Genomic DNA, 21,062 nt, shown 5'->3' with positions numbered 1-21,062 from the left:
TGTGTATGTTGCACAGTTATTTGGTTAGGGTTAGTTGCATATATTGCACAGTTACTTGGTGAAGACTAGCTGCATACATGACATGGAAACGCATTACATGAAATTGTGGGGTTTGAACCCTGGATCTCAGGTGGACAAACCCAAGGGCTTCCCGCTCAGCCAGCGGGCACCTGGGAGTGAAAGCCTTTCGTTGTCCATATATCTTTACCAATGGGGCACGTGTCTGCATGGAAAAGACAAAAGCTCACGTCGCGCAGTTGCCTTTGCTCCTCCTGTGGCCTGGTGGTCAGTGATGCAAAATGGAGACCTAACGTACCTGGGTTCGGATCCAGACACATCCCCTACAAAAGGGAACTCAGGCTGCGCAGACTCAGATGGGTAGGCCGGCCCAGCACAGGACAGGGGCGCGTAGCTGTTTTCAGCTAGGAAAAGTGAATGGCACAACCAAGCTTTGAACCAGAGAACTCAGGTGTACAAAGCTGTGAGTCTAACCTCTCAGCCAGCTGAGAATTCTAAAGCCAGGCTGCTCCTTGTCAATGCATCTTTAACGGGAGGTTTGTGAGCTTGGAAAAGACAAAAGGGCAGGTGGCGCTGTCACCTTCACTCCTCCCGTGGCCTGGTGGTCAGTAATGCGGATTGGAGACCTAACGTACCTGGGTTCGAATCCAGACACATACCTTGCAGAAGCTAGCTCAGGCTAGGCAGACTCGGATGGGTAGGCCGGACCAGCGCAGGACAGTGTGAGCAGGAGAGGGGCGAGTAGCTGTTTTCAGCCAGGAAAAATGAATGGCACAACCAAGCTTTGAACCGGAGTACTCAGGTGTACGAAGCCGTGAGTCTAACCTCTCAGCCAGCTGAGAATCCTAAAGCCAGGCTGCTCCTTGTCAATGCATCTTTAACGGGACGTTTGTGAGCTTGGAAAAGACAAAAGGGCAAGTGGCGCTGTCACCTTCACTCCTCCCGTGGCCTGGTGGTCAGTAATGCGGATTGGAGACCTAACGTACCTGGGTTCGAATCCAGACATATACCTTACAGAAGCTAGCTCAGGCTAGGCAGACTCAAATGGGTAGGCTGGACAAATGGGTAGGGGGTAGGGGTGTGGCAGGCAGGACAGAGCAAGAAGGCAGGATAGGGGGGAGGGGTGTGGCAGGCAGGACGGAGTGAGAAGGCAGGATAGGGGGGAGGAGTGTGGCAGGCCGGACAGAGCGAGAAGGCAGGACAAAGTGGAGGAGTGTGGCAGGCAGGATAGAGGGGAGCAGCGTGGCAGGCAGGACAGATCGAGCAGGCAGGATAGAAGGGCGGAGCCGGGCAGTCAGGAGAGAGAGAAAGAAAGCATGGAGGCAGTGCCCGGCAGGCAGGACAGATCGAGCAGGCAGGCAGGATAGAAGGGCGGAGCCGGGCAGTCAGGAGAGAGAGAGAAGGAAGCATGGAGGCAGTGCCCGGCAGGCAGGACAGATCGAGAAGGCAGGCAGGATACAAGGGAGGAGCTGGGCAGTCAGGAGAGAGAGAGCAGGATGAGGAGGAGTGTGGCAGGCAGGACTGGTCAGGTTAATAAGAATAAACAGCAGTGATACCTGCCTCCACCAGTGGTAGTTGCTGTTTTTTTATTTATTAGGTTGTAAAGGGGACACTGTCTAGCATCACCTGTCCAGCTCTGCCCCCCCCCTATCCTGCCTGCCTGTCTGCCTCCTCCCCTATCCATCCTACCCTATCCATCCTGCCTGCCTGCCTCCTACCTTTCCTCCCTGCCGGGCTCTATCTGCATGCCTTCTTCCTGACTGCCCGGCTCCACCCTTCTATCCTGCCTGCCTGCCTGCCTGCCTGCCTGCCTCCTACCTTTGCTCCCTGCCGGGCTCTATCTGCATGCCTTCTTCCTTTGTCCTGACTGCCCGGCTCCGCCCTTCTATCCTGCCTGCCTGCCTCCTACCTTTCCTCCCTGCCGGGCTCTATCTGCATGCCTTCTTCCTTTGTCCTGACTGCCCGGCTCCGCCCTTCTATCCTGCCTGCCTTCTTGCTCTGTCCTGCCTGCCGCCCTTCTATCCTGCTGTCCTGCCTGCCACACTCCTCCCCCTTATCCTGCCTTCTCGCTCGGTCCTGCCTGCCACACTCCTCCCCCTTATCCTGCCTGCCACACTCCTCCCCCTTATCCTGCCTGCCACACTCCTCCCCCCTGTACTGCCTGCCACACTCCTCCCCCCTGTACTGCCTGCCACACTCCTCCCCCCTATCCTTCCTGGTCACACTGTCCTGTCCAGCCTACCCATCTGAGCCTGCCTAGCCTGAGCTAGCTTTTGTAAGGTATGTGTCTGGATTCGAACCCAGGTACGTTAGGTCTCCAATCCGTATTTCTGACCACCAGGCCACGGGAGGAGTGAAGGTGACAGCGCCACCTGCGCTTTTGTCTTTTTCAAGCCGACAAACATCCCATTAAAGATGCATTGACAAGGAGCAGCTAAGCTTAAGGATTCTCAGCTGGCTGAGAGGTTAGACTCATGGCTTTGTACACCTGACGACCCTGGTTCAACTCTCAGTTGTGCCACTCACTTTTTCTAGCTGAAAACATCTGCACGCTCATGTCCTGTCCCACTCACTCTGTCCTGTGCTGGTCCGGCCTAGCCATCCGAGTCTGCCCAACCTGAGCTAGCTTTTGTAAGGTATGTGTCTGGATTCGAACCCAGGTACGTTAGGTCTCCAATCCGTATTACTGACCACCAGGCCACGGGAGGAGTGAAGGTGACAGCGCCACCTGCGCTTTTGTCTTTTTCAAGCCGACAAACGTCCCATTAAAGATGCATTGACAAGGAGCAGCTGAGCTTAAGGATTCTCTGCTGGCTGAGAGGTTAGACTCATGGCTTTGTACACCTGAGGACCCTGGTTCAACTCTCAGTTGTGCCACTCACTTTTTCTAGCTGAAAACATCTGCACGCTCATGTCCTGTCCCACTCACTCTGTCCTGTGCTGTGCTGTGCTGGTCCGGCCTAGCCATCCGAGTCTGCCCGACTAGCTTTTGAAAGGGATGTGTCTGGATTTGAACCCAGGTGCGTGAGGGCTCCAATCCCATTTACCGACCACCAGGCCACAGGAGAAGCAAAAGCAACTGCGCGACGTGAGCTTTTTTCCATGCAGGCCCCTTTGGTGAAGATATATGGACAACGAAAGGCTTTCACTCTCAGGTACCCGCTGGCTGAGAGGGAATACTTTGGGTTTGTCCACCTGAGCTCCAGGGTTCAAACCCTGCAATTTCATGTAATGTGTTTCCATGTGATGTATGCAACTAACCCTAACCAAATAACTGTGCCATGTACACAACTCACCTGAACGGTGTCATTCTCTCCACTGTGCAGTATGTGTTTGTAATGTTAGCAGGATTAGGGTTCTATAGTATCTGAGTTTGTTCTAATTTTTCAGCTCTTTGCATCTACACCAATGTATGATCATGTTTTTAAGTCATCAGTATCCACATTCTGCCACACTCTTCCTTTAACCATTGCATGACTGCAGCAGAAAATCCTTTGGTAGTCCAGAAGGCAGATTGTTGAAGATATACTGACGAGGAGACACAACAACCTTCAGGTCCCAGCCGGCTCAGAGGAGAGTGACATGGATGATGAATCAGTGGTTGTGGGTTCAAGCCCCACATAGGTCTGGCATAAAAAGATTGGGAGGCAGATGCTTGCCAGTGTGTTTTCTATGAATTGCTTTTACACACACAGTTAATGCTGTTTTATTTGACCATTCCAAACGTATGCTGTGATTGCTAACTAGCAAAGAAGATTTAGGTCTGACAGTGTCACTTTGTAATATTAGCGGCGCGATGAAATGCTCATATATCAACATGTCACATACGTAACGAGCGCTAACAAAGGCGGTGTCACAACGTTCAACGAATCATGCAATAATTACCACCCGATTTTACATTTCATCGCTCTAAACTCATTTACTGACTTTAGCTCAATTGGCAAACAGGGTTGAGGGTCACTCGAAACTGAGTCACCTGACTGAGCCAAAACCAGACTGCATTGATAAAAGGATGACACACAAAAAGATCGATCGACACGACATTGTGAGACGCCTTTAAAATGAGATGGCTCATTCCAAGGGGTTTATCCAATTCACAATTTTAATTCAAGTACAAAAGCACTTTCAGAACATACAAAAAGGAAGCTTTACATGTCGCTTCAGACAAAAGAAAATACAAACATGTCAAAACAATACTTTAGAGAACAAGTTACTCCAACAAATCATTGTTGCCTTGGCACAAAGCTCAGTACAAATTGCTGTTAGTGTTAGTAAGTGCACACCCAGTGAGTTAGTGACAGAAAGACACACCAAGGGGAAGAAGAAAAACATACTCTCCCTATTGTTGACGCTTTGCCCTCCGAGCACCGTAGCGTCTGCACCTCTCGTTGGGGAACGCTACCAAGAAGAAAGAACGTGACAGGCCTTGACATCCATGTTAACGTGTACAACTTTGATGTTCACCTCAAGATCCGAGCTGTTCATCTTGAAGCCTTCGTTCCTCTTTTTCATCACACCGATGGCCTTCTGAGCCCTGCACATTGAGTACCACTTGCTTCTATATTTGCCATGCGTTTTGTTACCTTGGTCCAGCCTTAATTCCAGCTCCTCTTCCACCATTGCTAAACAAGCACATAAACAGTTTTACTTTGATTTTGACACATACTTCTGACCCTGTTGCGGTTCTCCCAGGTGACTCTCGTACCTAGCGGCTAGCATTCGGGTCTGACCATGTCACTTTGTAATGTTAGCGGTGCTATGAAATGCTCAAATATCTGACTAAGCCTAAAGCAGACTGCATTGATAAAAGAATGACAGACACACAAAAAGATCAATTGACACAACATTATTAGACCCCTTTAAAATGAGATAGCTCATTCCAAGAGGTTTATCCAATTCACAACTTTAATTCAAGTACAAAAGCACTTTCAGAACATACAAAAAGGACGCTTTACATTTCGCTTCCGACAAAAGAAAAGACAAACATTATATATAACATATGCAAAAACAATATTTTACAGAACAAGTTACTCCAACAAATTGTTGCCTTGACACACGGCTCAGTACAAATTGCTGTTAGTGTTAGTCAGTGCACACCCAGTGAGTTAGTGACAGAGAGGAGACAAACACACCAAGTGGAAGAAGAAAAACATACTCCGCCTATTGTTGACGCTTTGCCCTCCGAGCACCGTAGCATCTGCACCTCTCGTTGGGGAACGCTACCAAGAAGAAAGAACGCAACAGGCCTTGACATCCATGTTAACGTGTACGACTTTGATGCTCACCTCAAAAGCTGAGCAGTTCTTCGTGAAGCCTTCGTTCCTCTTTTTCATCACACCGATGGCCTTCTGAGCGCTGCGAAGAGAGGGGGAGGGGGACATTGAGTGCCACTTGCTTCTATATTTGCCATGCGTTTTGTTACCTTGGTCCAGCCTTGAATCCGGCTCCTCTTCCACCGTTGCTAAACAAGCACATAAATGAACAGTTTTACTTTTGGTACAGTCACTTTGATTTTGACATACTTCTGACCCTGTTGCGGTTCTTCCAGGTGTCTCTCATACCGAGCGGCTTCTGCACCCTGCTGCTGCAACAGCGACAGAGGATATACGGTAGTTGTACATCACAAGCTCATTTCATTGCGGGTTAGCCCCACCTGGCTCATTGTTCATCCTGCAAAACAGTCAGTAAAAGCAGGTGTGCGTTTGTCACCTGATTGGCTGCTTGAGTGGCGAGTACTCCCAACTGGTGGTTCTTTGCACCATCCCACTCCGCTGCTGAGTAACAGTCTTGAGTAGAAGGGGGGGAGGGGGGGGGGGGGGGTTATGAATCGCACGACAAATCATGGCCAAAATTCTTATGAAGGTTCATTTATGTGCGTCAAGTGCATTGGTGGAGGGAGCCCTTCAAGTAAACCCACAGTGGACCAAGGTTCGTGACACCACCACCTCGTGAAGTGAGCACAGACTGAGGACGGAGGACGGAAGCCATTCCCGGATGAGCAGGTGGCAACAGTTCACACAATGTCAACTCAAACAGCATTTCACAAGAATTCAACATGACAGTCAGACGCCTTCAGGGAAGCCGTTTTCCCCAGGACATGGCTCGCTCGCTCGCTCGCTGGGTCTGTCGACGCAGAAGAGTCCAGAGCGATGCCTCTCGGGGAAGTGGTCCACCTCAGATTTTGTCCCGATTACGGCTGCAGAATCCACACAGCAAAAGCGTCAGAAATAAAACAGATTGGCCTAGTTGTATGTCACTTATTTATTTGATTGGAGCGTCTACTTAGCCTGTTCCCCTCACTCGCGCGTCCTTTTGTCCCATCCGGCTCATCGCCCAGCCTGCCAAATGCATAACCTGTTATTAGTTGCGTGCTGCTCACTTCATTGCGTGCGCATGATTTCCCTCGTCCGGTCATTCTTGCTGCCTCTCGGGCCGTCCCACTCCACTGCTGCCCTGCAAGTCATCAACAGGGGGCGGGCGGGGGGATGGGTTGAAGGAAACATGACTGAAAGGGGAAAAATGACTGAAAGGGGAAAATATGAAGCAAAGACATGACTCGCACAGCCGAAGATCCGCTGAAGGTTCCAGTCGGCTGACGGCCGATCGGGCGAGGGCGGCGCAGACGGAGGCGCTCCAGCAGTGGTAGGTGGCGACTGGGGCTTAGCCGCGACTCAGCTGGACAATCACAAAAACGGGCATGTTTGGGCCACATTGCTAAGCCCGACACTTGTCTGACTGAATGGCATTTGTAGACTTTCCTTACCTGACTTTTGAACCATCCGACTCGTCTGCCAAAAGGAAGAAACTGCAAACCCTCATTTGGGCCGGCTTTTGCAGAAGAAACCTAGAGAAGGGACCAGAGATTGAAGGACCGGTCGCCTTCCAGGATGGCCAGGCTGCGACAGAGGCCGAGTGGGGAACATTTCAGACAATGCGGTGTTGTACAGTGTTAATCAAAACAACGCGAGACTCCATTTCATGGCGGAAGCGCTGCAGGCGGACTCCAGAGAAACGCTTCTTCCTCTCGGCCGGCTCCTGTCAATCAACGCAGAATCCTAAACGGCGACGCCCCCGAGGAAGCGGTTCACCTTAGATCTTGTGCCAGCTGCCAGGTGCAAAATCCACAGAGCAAAAGCATCGCGTCAAGTGGAGTGTCATTAATTGGACTGGAGCGTCTACTTTGGCTTGCCTTGCCCGTCCACCCTGCAAAACGTGCAATTGTTGCTCACTTGATTGTGAGCATGTGTAACACTAAGCCTCGTCCGGTGGGACGGGGTGCGATTCGGACCATCACACTCCATCACAACCCTGAAACACAAGGGGAGGGGGGAGGGGGGGGGAGGGAGGGGAGGGGGGAGGGGGGGGGCAGGTGTCAAAGAAGTTTTTGTGTTGATCACTCTTGACGCGTTTGTGTTGATCACTCTTGACGCTTACATTTGTTTGAAGAAAAAAAAAAAAAAAAGCTTTTCCTCCCACTCAGTTGGAGCAACCTTTCAGTGTAGACAGTGAACATGTCACTTCGGCTCACAAAACAGTTTCTGTTGAGGGATCGATGAAGTTCGCACATTTGGGCAGCCTGTCCCTTTCCAATTGGACTAAGACAAAAAAAAAAAATCAGTTTAGACAAGATGGAATCAACTTGTACACAGTTCCATCCATAAATGTCAAACAAGCTAAAACTTTACACAATTATTTTTACCTGGTCTGAGGTCCACCTGCTTGCTTTGTATTGAAGGAGCCCTGCCTTCATATTTAGATCTGCAAACAATCAACAGAAATTACGTTTATATCTGAACATGCGAATGTTGTAATAATGACAGATACTAGCTACAGTAGAGTACAGTTTCGAAAGAAAATACATGTTTGCTGCCGAAAATACATTGCGCTTGACCACAGTGAATTAGCATCTAACCGAATCCGTGAAATGTATTGAAAGATACTCGTCATCGGCACAGGTACACATTAAGACCATTCATGTTTTCATTTTAGCACAACTTACCTCAGGTTTGCAGTCCAAAATTACAGCATGGCATGAGGCTAGCTTTGCCGTCCAAATCGGATGAAGTGTCCCCTCCGACAGGAAACCGGAGAAATGAATGCTTGCAAAAGGTTTCTTTTGTTTTTTTAACCGACAGCGGAAGAATAAAGTCAGGATTTTCGACCATTTGGAGCGGAAAGGGTTTAAATGAAAATTCGTGACAGTTGGCGTGAAAGGGTACACAAAACCACAATCAAAGTTTGCAAAACATTCATACCACCTGAAAGAAAATGCACCATATTCAATAAAACCCCCAAACAATGAGTTAAACAAGAACCATTACAGTTCAATTGCAGACTACGAAAGCATTGTCATTGACAACAGTGGGAAAAAAATAATTAAAAAAAAAAAAAAGAAAAAAAAAAAAAGCTGGCCAGCATTAAAACAAACCAAAATAATTTCAAATCATAGCAAAACAAACAAAGAGGACAATGTGCTAAATCAAGTGAATTGAGATTGCTGTGCTCAAATGCTGTTGCGTGCCTCAAGTGTGCAAATCCTTCAACAAACAAAATGTCATTGGCCAAACGGCCAAAAAACGACAAACATTTGCTCATATGCTCACTTACCTGAGAAAACGCCAAGCGGTCGGTCGCCATCTTGCCGCACCCGTGCACTTCACTCGACGATTCCCCTTCTGCACACCTGTTCCAAATCACCAGCAGGCCTCACGTCACGTGCACCAATCCATGCCAATCTTTTATTTCTGCTTGTTCAAACGAAGTTGCGTCCCTCAAGCGTGCAAATCCTGCAACAAACAAAATGGCCTTGTAAGAAACGGCCAAAAAACGACAAACATTTGCTCGTGTGCTCACTTACCCGAGAAAACGCCAAGCGGGCGGGCGGCTGCCATCTTGCCGCACCTGTGGCCTGCACTCGACGAATGCCGTTCTGCACACCTGTTTCAAATCACCGGCAGGCCTCACGTCACGTGCACCAATGGAAGCCAAACTTCTTCGTCTGTTTGTTGATCGGCACTTTGCACACTAGCGCCACCTGGTGACGCGTTGTGAAGACTGCTTTGCTTATTGTGGAATGGAAATCGTTGCTTCTGGTCAGTACGAGAAATGCTGTCGGGACAACTTCCGGGAATCAAAAAAATAAATAAATAAAAATACACCAGCCGTTTTTCCATTGGTGTCCCGTGCTGTAGTCCATTTTCTGTCGTAGAAATAAAATAAATCAGTAAAAACGGGTGCGTGTCTCTTTTGATCATTGGATATTATAAAGTCAAAAACATTTTTAATTTTCAATTTTTAATTCTTAAACGAAAATATGTACATGCATGCGTGCGTAGGTGCGTGCGTGCATGCATGTGTGCATGCGAGTATCCATATATACATATGTATTTATGTATTATCATGTGTTTATTTATGTTGGTAGTGAAGCATAAGTGGCCAAAATGTACGTTCCATTACCTGACATTTTCGGCTCTTTTCCGGTGTCAATTGTATATAGTGTTTTATTTTAATTTATTGATCAACACTTGTGTATTATGGCCTTTTACAACAATACAATTTTATTTATATAGCGCATTTCATAGAGCTGCGACAAAGCACTTTACAAACAATACAATAAATTAAAAAACAATTTGAAGTCTGGGCGAGATGGTTGTTATGGTGGAGACTCATTGCAGGCGCCAACCCTGCGCGCCCTCTTGTGGCTCAAAGGAGTTACTGTTTTGACGTTGTAAAATAAACGATTGCAAGCCCTTCAATTCGGAGCTGTCTCAGTCTCGTCTATTTAGTGGCGTCCGCACTTACAGCTACCAACACATAGTGTCTGAATGTGTCACGTGCGAAAGAGAGACTACAACACAGAGAAACACTGCTGCCCACGGAATTCCCAACACGTCCCTGGGAGCTAGTTAGTGTGGATCTGTTTGCTCGGAACCATCCCAGCACACCCGCTTCCCCCCAGCACCACATGTTCTTAACAGAGCAATTCCAAAAGTTCTCCTCTGAATGGTTCTTCCTTCACACCACCTCAAGTCCAAGATTTACATTCTACATTATACATTTCGAATTACAGTAATTCTTAATGTACTCAGAAAGGGGGATGTTATGGGAGAGACTCTTGCACGCGCTAACCCGAAGCGCCCTCTTGTGGCCCAGGGGAGTTACTGTTTTGACGTTGTAAAATAAACGATTGCAACCATTCTCCTTCCTTTCTCGCTCTTACAGCGAAGCTAGTGGCTACTACACCACTTCCTGTGCTTCCTGCAGCGCGAACCAACGGCTGCAAAGCGTAAAAATTGAACATTTAACATTGAAACTGGAAATACGGAAATTCGAGCCCTTTCCAGAAAACTCCACATAATTTGTAGTTTATTTTTAAAAGTGGCGTTAAAATGAATATGCTATTTTTGTTTCAAAAATGAAAATTGAAAATACAACCCTAAATTTATTTTTTGATTTGCCTTTCACAATTAAAAATAGAATGAACGTAAGGTACACGGACCTTTTAGCTATGTGCTAACTCAATCTTGAAATTAAGAGGCAATAAAATAACTTTCAGAAGCGTCGTACAGGTTTCTTTGTTTTTTAATTACAGCTTTTACAATCATGATCATTATTGTTGTCATATTATATTCAATTATCATCACTATTCTCCAGTAATATCAACTTAACCCATAAGACAATTTGTTTTTCCAAAATACACATACAAGTAGCATATCTTGACTGTCCATCATTTTAAAACATTTTTATTTTTGTTAAGCTAAAACGAAATTACCATCCATCTTAAAAGTATGAAATGAACATATAGTTTACACGCATACATACTGTACATACATACAATAGCAATTGTCATTTAAAAAAAAGATAAAAATAAAATACACACATTTTACAAAGTTCTTTTACCCAAGCTTCCACATCATTAGATGACTGACGTTCACTCTAAAATGGTTGATTTTGGCATGCATATGAACACAAATGCGTTATCTCTTATTGTCCGGTTAACACGGGTCATACAGCACTTAGCTTATTGTTTCATTGTCTGTCCTGTTCACATTTGTGCCTTTCGCATATATTTTATGGCTTCAAAACAGACATGTAAACCACCAAAAACCGTCCTGAACTGTGATGTTACTAAGAGTTGGTTATCATTTATTAAATTATAATCCAATTCACCTGAAAGAATCTCAGCATTGTTCTGAACAGGAGTGTACTTTCCTGCACAAAACTATCAATTCAACGTGTCAGTATTGCCATTGCACACTCAAAAACAGAAGTTGAATTCACAATAGGCGTTGGTCACTTTCTACAGAATCAAACAGCATCATGCCACAACAATGGATTGAGAGATAAAGACAGAGAGATGATTAAAAAGGCATCCGTTCATTATAATATCTTTTGACCTCATTCACTCGAGAGTCTTTGATTCTTTGAGATGTCTGACTCGAATGTCGTTTGTCACTTCCGGGGCGCTTCATTTGTGTCTTTTTCCTCAGGTCAGGATGGTGGTGGAGGTCTGCAAAGTGACAGAGAACACACCAATCGGGTCCAGTATAAGCTTAGCTTCTGTTGGTGGCCTAAAGACGACCCAAAATGTACTCTCACCTGATGTGCTTTTGTCTTAGCAGGAATACGTTCTCACTGACGCCGACTCTCCTCTTTGACCCGAGTTCACTGACGGCGAGAAGGCACTTATGTTATTTATCAACCATGGGGCAAGTCTCTTTTTACTGTACTTCAACAACTTGTTGCTCAGCGGCTCATTGGAGAAATCCAAAATGATTTGTGCACTTTGCAAAGCCAAATTCAAATGAGTTGTACGTCTTTGGTGTATCGTTCAACAATTGTATTTTACAGGAAAAGAATCATACTCAAGGATCAAAGAAAGCTATTTGAACAGTTTTTGAATCAATACTGTATATACTTTTAATTGTTTTCCATATTAATTCCAAGATTTTAGTCAAGTAAATATCGCTTCCAAGCTTTGTGAAAAATTGTAGTTGAATACAATTAATTGCGATTAATTATGGAAAATTTTGCGATTAATTAATTGTAATCGTTTGACAGCACTAGTTCATTCGCAAGATGGTGAAATTTGAAGTGGCACTCCGTCTCTTTCCTCACCTTCACTCTGGACTTTCCTCAGGGTGACAGAAGGGGTCGAGATTGCAGAGGCACGGAAGTTGGCCGGTAACGTTTCCGAAGAGTCGGAGGTCACGCCTCGGAGGTCTTTCTCCCGGAACATCTTTCTCCACGAGGGTGACCGTGTGAATGTTTTGGTACCGTCCTACGGAAGACACAATCATGCGGTAATGTCCGTCATTAACTGTAACCGCCGCCTCCGTCGCATGGGGAGGGAGGATTAAGTGGTTGTATGTCGTGACAATGCGCCACCAGTGGTTTTTACACGCTGTGATTGGGCAATTAGCAGTGATGTAAACAAGGCTGACGCACCAAAATTAAGGCCAAGAGATATTTCAACGCAAAAAGAAAGGAGGGATTGAAAACCATCATCTCGACTGATGATTCGACTGGCAGTACCTCATCTGGCCTCCTCTCTGTTCCCATGGAGATGAGAGCATTGTACTCCTTTTCCAAGAGCTGTCTTGCCTGCAGACCAAGGCGATTCGATAATGTAATCGTTTAGGCACTTGAAGAAGAACCCATTTCTCACATGAGAATGATCCATGAAGAGATGGAGGAGCTTTGAAGAGATTGAAGGCTTTGCGAATACCTGCGTGTTCTGATTGGGTATCTGAAGAAGAAGGGCCAAGTCAGTGTAGTCGAAGGTGTCATCCAGAGCCAGCAGGGCCCCGTGGACTCCACTTTCCAACAGGTTGTCCGCAAACTCTTTGAGACCGATGGACTGCACCCAACACATCACACGCTCATTGGACCACACCATCACATCTGAGGAAAGGGACACGTTGAAAGCGTTGAAATGGACGGATGTGGTGGATTTTTCCTCCGAGAAAAGTGGCCATCACCTTGGTTCTGATGCTGACTATCCTCCCTCCTCCTCTCCAGCTCCTTCCTGTCATAGTTCAAGCGCTTCAAGCACATGATACCATAATGAAGACTCACCCTACGGAAATTTGGAACGCGCCAGGTGAAGAACGGACCCAAAAAAAGAATCTGCCGATGAAAATGTCACCGATAATTCACCTGTGGAAACTGTCCACCATCTTTAGCTGGCCCCTCAACTCTTTCTTGGTGAGGTGATCGAGCATTCGGGCGTCCACCAGTGACTCCATGAAGTAGGAGCGATACTGCGGTAAACCGAGACTGGGCAACCACTCATTGCCCACCCATTCATGGTTCATATCACCGTAAGCCAGGATCTGTAGACGGGAAACGGCAATAAGTATAAAACTAATATCTGTACATAAATCATGGCGTAAAGCAAACAACCGGAGGAATGGCACCTTATAAACATTGACGTCTTAAACTCACCTGATCCCAGCTGAACTCTTTCTGCTCCTTTGCGGTTTGAGATAGGGAAATAGTAAAAGAGAAGAGAGATGGAAAGGCGCACATAGAGGGAAAATGTGTATATGTGTGTGCGTTATGGTGAAAACCCATTTGAGGGGAGGGAAGGCAGAAGAAGGAAACGTTTTTGTTAGTGAGAATTAGTTGGAAAAAAAAACACTACGTCTGCACAGATTTTAAGGGAACAGTAAGGGAAAGGCGTAGCCAAACAGGCCTAATAAAAGACAAAGAAAAAGAAAAAAAAAAAACATGTCAAGTTGATGCAACATCAAAATAATTCAAGATATTCTTTTTGAATGGTATGACTAGAGCACAGGTGCCAAACTTTAGTCCTCGGGGGCGGGGGTGGGGGGGGGGGGGGTCCCGTTTGACATGTTTCCCTCCACCAACACACCTGATTCAAATGATCAGATCATCAGCAGGCTCTGCAAGGAGCCTGCTGATGATCCCGTGGCCCTCAAGGACTGGATTTGGACACCCGTGGACTAGAGCAACCGTCAGTCTTTGGGAACTTTTTTGTCCATTTATGTAGAACATTAAAATAAAATCAGTCTTACTGGTTTAGTGGCAGCAGCGAGTGACTCCATCTCTGCATGCGTCATCCAGATATTACTGGTCGACTGCATTGAATGAAATCCAAATGAGTCTTTGCTTTTTTGATAGCTCGTTCGGTTTTGAGATGAAAGATGATGTCGGGTTTGCGGAAATCTTACGGAACGCGTGCTTGCCGGCGCGGATGGGCTGGTGAGGGAAACCATTTCCTGAATGGCCAGGCGGAGTTTGAGCCTGTGCAGCGGGTTGCTTATGCCAATCTCTCTCTGGATCTCCGTGTCCGAAAGGTTGGCCATGATGGCGCCGCTCTTCACGTTGGCGCGGCACGCCGCAACGTACCACGCCGGCATTCCTACCCACAACTGTGGAAACAGCGCAAATGGTTTGTAGATTTGATGACCAAAAAAATAAAAAAAAAATAAAAAAAACGACTGCTTGGAAGCCACACCTCAAGCCATGTAACAACCGTTGGACCATCCCACGAGGCAAAAGGCAAACCCTGACGACAAGCCTCCTCAAGCAGGTCGTGCCTGGCAGCGGAGTGGAATGTTAAAAGTGGAACATAAAAAAAAAGTTGTATGCCCCATTTTAGATGATAACGTGTTTTTTGGTGAGAGAGAGAGAGAAAAAAAAAAAGCGTACTTCTTTTTGCTTCGACGGTCTTTTTCTACTGTTCCTGTACCGAGTTTAGCCAGTCCCAATGGGTCTGCTGGGCCCAAGTCATCTGACGGCGTTGAGGCTGGATTGTTTCCAGATAAAATGTTCAGTTGCGAAGACCAAAGCAAAAGAAAATGACAGGCAAAACGTTTTCAACAAAGCCACACACCCAAAGAGGTAGACTCGCGTCCAGGTGCACCGATCCTCCCCTTTTCCTTTTTGCCAAAGAGACGCCCAATGGAGGACTTAATGCTTTTCTTTTTGCTGGCTTTGTGGAGGGAATCCTGGCTCGCGGTGATGGCCCCGTCAGCGGATAGACTACGTAGAAACACACCGGTGGAGTGAAAGGACTAACCCACCACGTTCTGATTTTTTGTGTGGCACGTCCGAGTCCACGTTTCTTACCTACGATATTCCCTGTGATCATCGAGGCCCGCTCCTGGGTGAGTGTGTGTCATTCGGTCCAGTCGCAGGGCTCGAGGGACAGCGGGAGGGTTGGAATCGATCAAGGCTAGCGCTCGGCATTCTTCACCGTCTTTGCTGTTCTGCGTTGGGGAAAAGTTCATTCGGTTCGAAACAAGCGCCTTTGCCAATGCATCGTTTTCGGCAAAAATGCGATCGAGCGAGCTTTTGTACCTGGCGGTCATTCTCCCTGGCGGGGGAATGTGGCAGGCGGGGGGTGGAGTGGCCAGAGCTCGGCGGTGAGGGAGACGCCAATGTGGAGGAGGTGATGGAGGGGGTCATGTATCCCCGGCCGACGCTGTCCCGTCCTCCGAGTGAAGAGGGCGGAATCGGGGGCGCGTCCAGGGCCACGCTGCTAACCCGACTCTCGATCTCCTCCGCCCTCAACTCCGTGCTCTCCTTCTCCTCCTGGATGAGCCTGACAGGACGATCAGAGAGCGCAAGTATGAAACGTCCCTAAATAGCACTGGCGTTTCAAATCAGTCCCATTAAAGGGGAAGTCAACCCAAACATATTTTTTTAACAATATGTTATATGCAGGCCCACTAGTTGAAACATAGCATTATGATTAATATTGTGTTTGTGGAATTTGAGTTAAGCAACAAAATCCACCTGTTTTTAGTCATCTCAGGCGGCGGCCATTTTGTTACTTTCGGTCAACTGAAGATGACATCACAGAGGCTCAGGGCTCAGATAATGACCAATCATGGCTTCAGCATCAGAAAACAAGTGAGCCGTGATTGGTTGTTTTCTGAGCCCCGAGCAACTGTGATGTCATTTTCAGTCGACCGAAAGTAACAAAATGGCCATCCCCAGAGGGCGCTAAAAACGTGGGGATTTTGCTGCTTAAATGGGAAGTCGACCCAAACATGTTTTTTTCAAGAATATGTTCTATGCAAGCCCACTAGTTGAAAAAATTCTGATAAATGCATTTGTGAAATAAGAGTTAATCCACTCGTTTTTAGCCATCTGTGGGGCGGCCATTTTGTTACTTCTGTTGACTGAAAATGACATAACAACTACTCAGGGTTTAGGTAACGACCAATCGCGGCTGACTCATTTTCTGAAGCTGAGCCGTGATTGGTCCGTACCTGAGCCCTGAGCAGCTGTGATATCATTTTCAGTCGACGGAAATGACAAAATGGCCGCCCCCTGAGATGGCTAAAAACGGGTGGATTTTGCTGCATAACTCATATTCCATAAACGCAATATTAATCAGAATGCAGTGTTTCAACTAGTGGGCCTGCATAGAACATATTCTTGATAAAATATGCTTGGGTTGACTTCCGGTTTAAGGTTGTATTAAACCTGCATACTTAATCTCCTTGTTGATGGCCTCCAATTGCTCCTGTAGCATAATAGCTAAAGTCTGTACATCTGTCTGCCCACTTGGCGATAGCAGCTCTGACCCAAACAGAGTCTCCCTATCATCTTCGTCGTCAGAGCAGACTCCTTCCACGCCCTCAAACCCTGGACCCATCATAGTGCCAGCGTCCCATTCACCATACTGGAAAGGAGAGAATAAACGGGAGATATGAAGCGAGGAGCACAAAGAACGGATGTGCCCGGATGTCATCATCTCAATATGAGATGACCACCTTGTTACAGTCGTCCCTAGCTTGCCCCCAGCGGCCGCGGTGAGTCCGCCTGACCACCACCCCACCGGAGGAGTTGCTGTAGCCAGCCGGGAGGGAGCCCCCGCCCTGGGGGTACCGCAGCTCTGAGGCGCTCCCTGGAAGAGATCTTCGAAACAAGGTGGATGGAAGTGAGCTCACGCTGCCCGCCCTACAGTGAGACCCAGAATTCTCTTGTTATTCCATCACACTCATAAATGACAATGCTTCCAGCCACTCAGGCGATACTTTATTTATCTGGTAGTGACGGAGCGAGGTATAAATCAACACTTTTTTTTTTTTTTATGGTTCATTATGGCAAACCTGGAATAAGATGAGCCAGGCCTGCCCCTCAGCTGGTCCAGCTCCAGTTGGATCCGTTCCAGCTCGGCAAGGAGCTGCTCCTGGAATACAGAGGAGACAGTTGGAAAAATGTTTAGCGTCTGGTTGGGATTAGGAAAACACCTTAAAGCGGAAGTCAACCCAAACATATTTTATTCCAAGAATATGTTCTATGCAAGCCCACTAGTTGAAACAAGGCATTCTGATAAATATTGTGTTTGTGGGATAAGAGTTAATCCACCCATCTTTAGCCATCTCCGGGGGCGGCCATTTTGTCACTTCTGTCGACTGAAAATGACATCACAACTGCTCAGGGCTCAGGTAACAACCAATCACGGCTCAGCTTCAGAAAACAGGTCAGCCGTTACCTTTTACCTGAGCCCTGAGTAGTTGTGATGTCATTTTCAGTCGACAGAAGTGACAAAATTGCCACCCCCTGAGATGGCTAAAAAGGGGCAGATTTTGCTGCTTAATTCATATTGCACAAACACAAAATTAATCAGAATGCCGTGTTTCAACTAGTGGGCCTGCTGGGAACATATTCTTGAAAAAAATATGTTTGGATTGATTTCCACTTCAAACATGACAGCTGAATACCTTATTAGCAATAAGGTCATCCTGGATTTTCTTCATATTGGCCAGTTCCTCTGAGAGGGCATTCTAGAAAGTAACGAACATACATATTTAGTTCTTCTTAATGCCACAGAAGCGTGAATTGGCCGGTGAGGTTACCTTTTCTTCCAGCGCTGCCATCCTCTCTTTAAGATGCAGTTGAAGTCTCTCGTTGGACTCAGACAGAAGTTTGTCAACGGTATCAGAGAGTCGTTTGTTGTGTTCGTCATTCATTTTCTCCCTCTGCCTCGCCTGTTTGGGCCAAGTAGAAACAGCACGTTATTGGATAGAAAATACGTTTTGATAGTCTGAAACCAAAGAAATGACATGGTATGTACTCGCTGTAGTTCTTGGTTCTTCTCTTCGAGTTGAGCTTCCATTTGCCGTAGCCGCTCCTCAAAGTTACCGTGGCGCTCTTCTGCCTAAAAGAAAAACATCCGTCAGAAAATAGTTTGTTCCCAAAGGTGAGGGGGAGGAAAATCTAGTTTCAAAAGGTGCTAAATCATCACTCTTAAGGCTATGACCCCAGTGACAAGTTGGGGTGTGGAAAAAAATCGATTTGCCAATATATCGCGATTTTGGGCCTCCAAATATAATATCGATTTTTCAGCTTCTAATATCGATTTAATGATGGCAGTGTGTAACACTCCATTTTCTTTTTTCTTTCAGAGAAAATGTGCAAGTTCATTTCTCATCTCTACATGTAATTTTGATATCAACTGGGTAGAACATCACAATATCGTAACATCGTGATAATATCGTATCATGATACGTATTGTATTGCAACATCCTTGCCAATACTCACCCCTAGTGACAAGACAGTTTGATCACATGACAAAAGGCATGACTAAATATCAAAGAGCAGTTTGAATGTAACGATTGTTCGTCCGTACCTTGTTGAGAGCAGCAACCCTTTGCGCGAGCTGCGCTTCGATCTCAGGCAGCGTCTCGGCTCTTTGCAGGGTTTGCTGCAGCTTCTGCTTGGCTTCATCCAGACGCTCCTGCAGTTGTCGGTTCTTCTCCTCACTCTGCCTATGGAGGGACTCCTTGCTGGCCAGCTCGTTTTCCAGCTTGTCCTTGATGTCATGGAGGGAAGTGGCCTCCCTTTGGGCGCTTAGGTATCTGCACACCACACCAGATACTATTGTAACAGCATTATGTGGACCAAAGTACTGGGACTCTTATCTAATTATTCAATTAGAGTAGTTTTTCCGGGATCTTAGCCCAAGACATTTTGGACAATTCTACGCTTGCAATTGTATGGAGTTGCCAATAAAACTGAATGTCAATAATGGTTACCTGCGTTCTAGTGTTGTAATCCTTTCCTCCATGTCCTCCCTTTGGCAAAGGGCCTGAAAGAGGAAGACATACATGCTTGTATGTCACATTCTAGGCTAGATGTGGACATTTGACTGTTTTACAAGTTGATTTCATTGACATCAGAGAATTCCCACGCTATTGACACCAACATGATTGGAGAAATAGTCAGATTTTATTGGTTGTTTAATTTCACATTTGATGGGTTGGGCAAAACTCCAGAGACACAAATGTGTGTATTCTAGTCAATAAAAAGTAAATTTGACACAACATAACCCTTAAAGGGCGTAAGGGTGCTGTCATTCTTGATCCTTGGGGTATTCTGATTTATTCTGACTTTTTAAGACAAATGTGGAATATGAGTTCAAATCTATCCGTTTTAGCCAGCTCAGGGGGCGGCCATTTTGTCACTTCTGTTGACTGAAAATGACAGGGCTCAGATAATGACCAATCATGGCTCAGCTTCAGAAAGCAGGTGAGCTGTGATTGGCCATTACCTGAGCCCTGGGCAACCGTGATGTCATTTTCAGCAGACAGAAGTGACAAAATGGCCGCCCTCGGAGCTAGATGGCTAAAAACGGGTGGATTAACTCTTATTCCACACACGCAATATTTTTCAGAATGCCTTGTTTCAACTAGTGAGCCTGCATAGAACATATTCTTGAAAAAATATGTTTGGGTTGACTTCCCTTTAAGGAGTGATTTGACCCTTAAAATTATGTTCTCAATGACATACTGTCTGCCCATTATGTTCATATAGACACTGGGAGGCCCGGGAGTGAAAGGAGCTCAGGGTTTTGGCCAGCAAAGGACAGAATGGCCCAACAGACCTCTTTCACTTCCCGTTGGAGCTTCTGATTGGCCTCCTCCGACTTTGTCACCTCCCTCCTGGCGGCCGCAAGCTGTTCCTCTATTTCGCCAACCTGACGAGACACCACAAATGGACACTGGATGAAAACCGAGGTGAGTCAGTATTCACTCCCACGGCAGCGAGTGTAAATAAATAGTGACAGTGATTCATTACAAATAACCAGTGACACAAGCTCAACATGCCGACTTGAGCAGGTCACCACAGAGATGTTAATTCTGAAAGTGTATCACTCGGCGAGACCTTTCACATCCACCATATGCAGATTCAAGCCTTGATGAAAACTGTGCGACTGAATGGTGTATATTATGTGAAAAAAACAGCATCCGCTCACCTGCCGGCACATGAGGGCCAGCCTCTCTCTTAGCTGGGACAGTTCGGATCTCTGACGCTCTATTTCTACCTCCCGCTGTCTTTCCAGCTCGCTGTCTTCCAGGCCAGAGGCGGGACCGTTGGGTAGTCGCTGAGGTGGCAACAAAAATGGGAGTGAGTAAGGTTACGGGAATGCAAAATTTGATAGGAAGTAGAAATCACACTCAGGATACCCATACATCTACTTTTCTACTGACTTCTGCTCGCTAACACGAATACAAAAACAAAACAAAACAACTGGAACCAACAACCATAAAACCCTCCCTTACATCTTTCCCGCCGTCCACCCCTTGTTGACGCCTTTTAATTTGGTCTCTTAAAGAGATTACCTAGAAAGAAGCACACAAAGCAGGCCAACGGAGAATAATTATCAACATTAGTTTGTCACAGGGGAGTACAATTTAGTTAGGGAAGGCAAATGAATGCGGCTTTACCTCTTGAGAAGACGCTGCTAGTTGATCCTCCAACATGGACACCCTCTCGAGGGCCACTCGTAGACGCTCTCGAACCTGCGGGAAGAGGAGAGGAATGGTGCCAACTAGGTCTTCATTTGGGTTCATTCATTTGCTTTACTCTGAATGATGTTAAATGAAAGAAGTCTGAAGACAAAATGGGGAAAAAAAAAAAAAGAGTCTGCCGGCAGTCACAAAATTTGAACCTAAGCCAAACAAGACTCTGACCTGCATTCTGCACGCAATCAAATCCTTCTCAGATTTTTATTTTTGCTTTCTTTTCAAAGAGTGAAAGCACTGTAAATATAAATATCA

General features: G+C 46.3%; 2 protein-coding genes across 10 annotated transcripts in view; both read right to left on the bottom strand.

Annotated features, from left to right (window-relative positions):
* Positions 1-4,109: 4,109 nt before the first annotated feature.
* LOC147129371 (uncharacterized) lies at positions 4,110-8,998 on the bottom strand. 7 transcript variants are annotated; one of them, XM_086017712.1, is made up of 12 exons: positions 8,876-8,998; positions 8,626-8,804; positions 8,018-8,131; positions 7,718-7,776; positions 7,453-7,613; positions 6,782-7,326; positions 6,581-6,693; positions 5,441-6,471; positions 5,304-5,373; positions 5,174-5,237; positions 4,483-4,640; positions 4,110-4,416 (listed from the first exon to the last, which is right to left on the bottom strand). In XM_086017712.1, exons 8-12 carry the CDS (start codon positions 5,491-5,493, stop codon positions 4,204-4,206), a joined length of 558 nt encoding a protein of 185 aa, XP_085873838.1. In that variant the 5' UTR covers positions 5,494-6,471; positions 6,581-6,693; positions 6,782-7,326; positions 7,453-7,613; positions 7,718-7,776; positions 8,018-8,131; positions 8,626-8,804; positions 8,876-8,998; the 3' UTR covers positions 4,110-4,203. The 7 variants fall into 7 exon arrangements, 5 of the variants coding, with proteins under 5 accessions (XP_085873838.1, XP_085873836.1, XP_085873837.1 ...); XM_086017710.1 differs by having other exon boundaries at positions 5,441-5,602; positions 5,728-6,471; positions 7,718-8,804; XM_086017711.1 differs by having other exon boundaries at positions 5,441-6,214; positions 6,319-6,471; positions 7,718-8,804.
* Positions 8,999-10,581: 1,583 nt separating this feature from the next.
* The window catches only part of LOC147129370 (liprin-alpha-3-like), a 20,170-nt gene continuing 9,689 nt past the window's right edge, over positions 10,582-21,062 (bottom strand). The window contains exons 5-31 of one of the 3 annotated variants that reach the window (XM_086016401.1): positions 20,730-20,804; positions 20,565-20,624; positions 20,258-20,386; positions 19,886-19,978; positions 19,038-19,090; positions 18,632-18,860; positions 18,077-18,160; positions 17,859-17,990; positions 17,724-17,786; positions 17,109-17,188; positions 16,770-16,956; positions 16,488-16,678; positions 15,346-15,589; positions 15,115-15,254; positions 14,879-15,027; positions 14,695-14,791; positions 14,501-14,582; positions 14,214-14,414; positions 14,058-14,120; positions 13,465-13,491; positions 13,177-13,352; positions 12,999-13,096; positions 12,746-12,921; positions 12,553-12,621; positions 12,136-12,298; positions 11,617-11,685; positions 10,582-11,527 (exon numbers count right to left, since the gene is read on the bottom strand). In XM_086016401.1, coding sequence (XP_085872527.1) covers positions 11,633-11,685; positions 12,136-12,298; positions 12,553-12,621; positions 12,746-12,921; positions 12,999-13,096; positions 13,177-13,352; positions 13,465-13,491; positions 14,058-14,120; positions 14,214-14,414; positions 14,501-14,582; positions 14,695-14,791; positions 14,879-15,027; positions 15,115-15,254; positions 15,346-15,589; positions 16,488-16,678; positions 16,770-16,956; positions 17,109-17,188; positions 17,724-17,786; positions 17,859-17,990; positions 18,077-18,160; positions 18,632-18,860; positions 19,038-19,090; positions 19,886-19,978; positions 20,258-20,386; positions 20,565-20,624; positions 20,730-20,804 — 3,114 coding nt within the window. In that variant the 3' untranslated portion in view covers positions 10,582-11,527; positions 11,617-11,632. Of the gene's footprint in view, positions 11,528-11,616; positions 11,686-12,135; positions 12,299-12,552; positions 12,622-12,745; positions 12,922-12,998; positions 13,097-13,176; positions 13,353-13,464; positions 13,715-14,057; positions 14,121-14,213; positions 14,415-14,500; positions 14,583-14,694; positions 14,792-14,878; positions 15,028-15,114; positions 15,255-15,345; positions 15,590-16,487; positions 16,679-16,769; positions 16,957-17,108; positions 17,189-17,723; positions 17,787-17,858; positions 17,991-18,076; positions 18,161-18,631; positions 18,861-19,037; positions 19,091-19,885; positions 19,979-20,257; positions 20,387-20,564; positions 20,625-20,729; positions 20,805-21,062 lie in introns of those variants that run through there. The other 2 variants (XM_086016402.1, XR_015082517.1) reach the window with 2 other exon arrangements.

Source organism: Filicampus tigris, chromosome 19 (assembly GCF_054856515.1).
Source record: "Filicampus tigris isolate MCC_2025a chromosome 19, RoL_Ftig_1.0, whole genome shotgun sequence".
Lineage (NCBI taxonomy): Eukaryota > Metazoa > Chordata > Actinopteri > Syngnathiformes > Syngnathidae > Filicampus > Filicampus tigris.
The sequence above is the reverse complement of the archived record's forward strand: the minus strand, read 5'-3'. Positions and strand labels throughout refer to the sequence as shown.

Coding starts and splice junctions, on each gene's coding strand:
- LOC147129371 (XM_086017710.1), bottom strand. CDS start 5,493: ATGTGCTTGTTTAGCAACGGTGGAAGAGGAGCCGGATTCAAGGCTGGA. Junction 4,641..5,173: donor AAGCGTCAACAATAGGCGGA/GTATGTTTTTCT, acceptor GTGCTTGTTTAG/CAATGGTGGAAGAGGAGCTG. Junction 4,417..4,482: donor TGAACAGCTCGGATCTTGAG/GTGAACATCAAA, acceptor TCTTCTTGGTAG/CGTTCCCCAACGAGAGGTGC.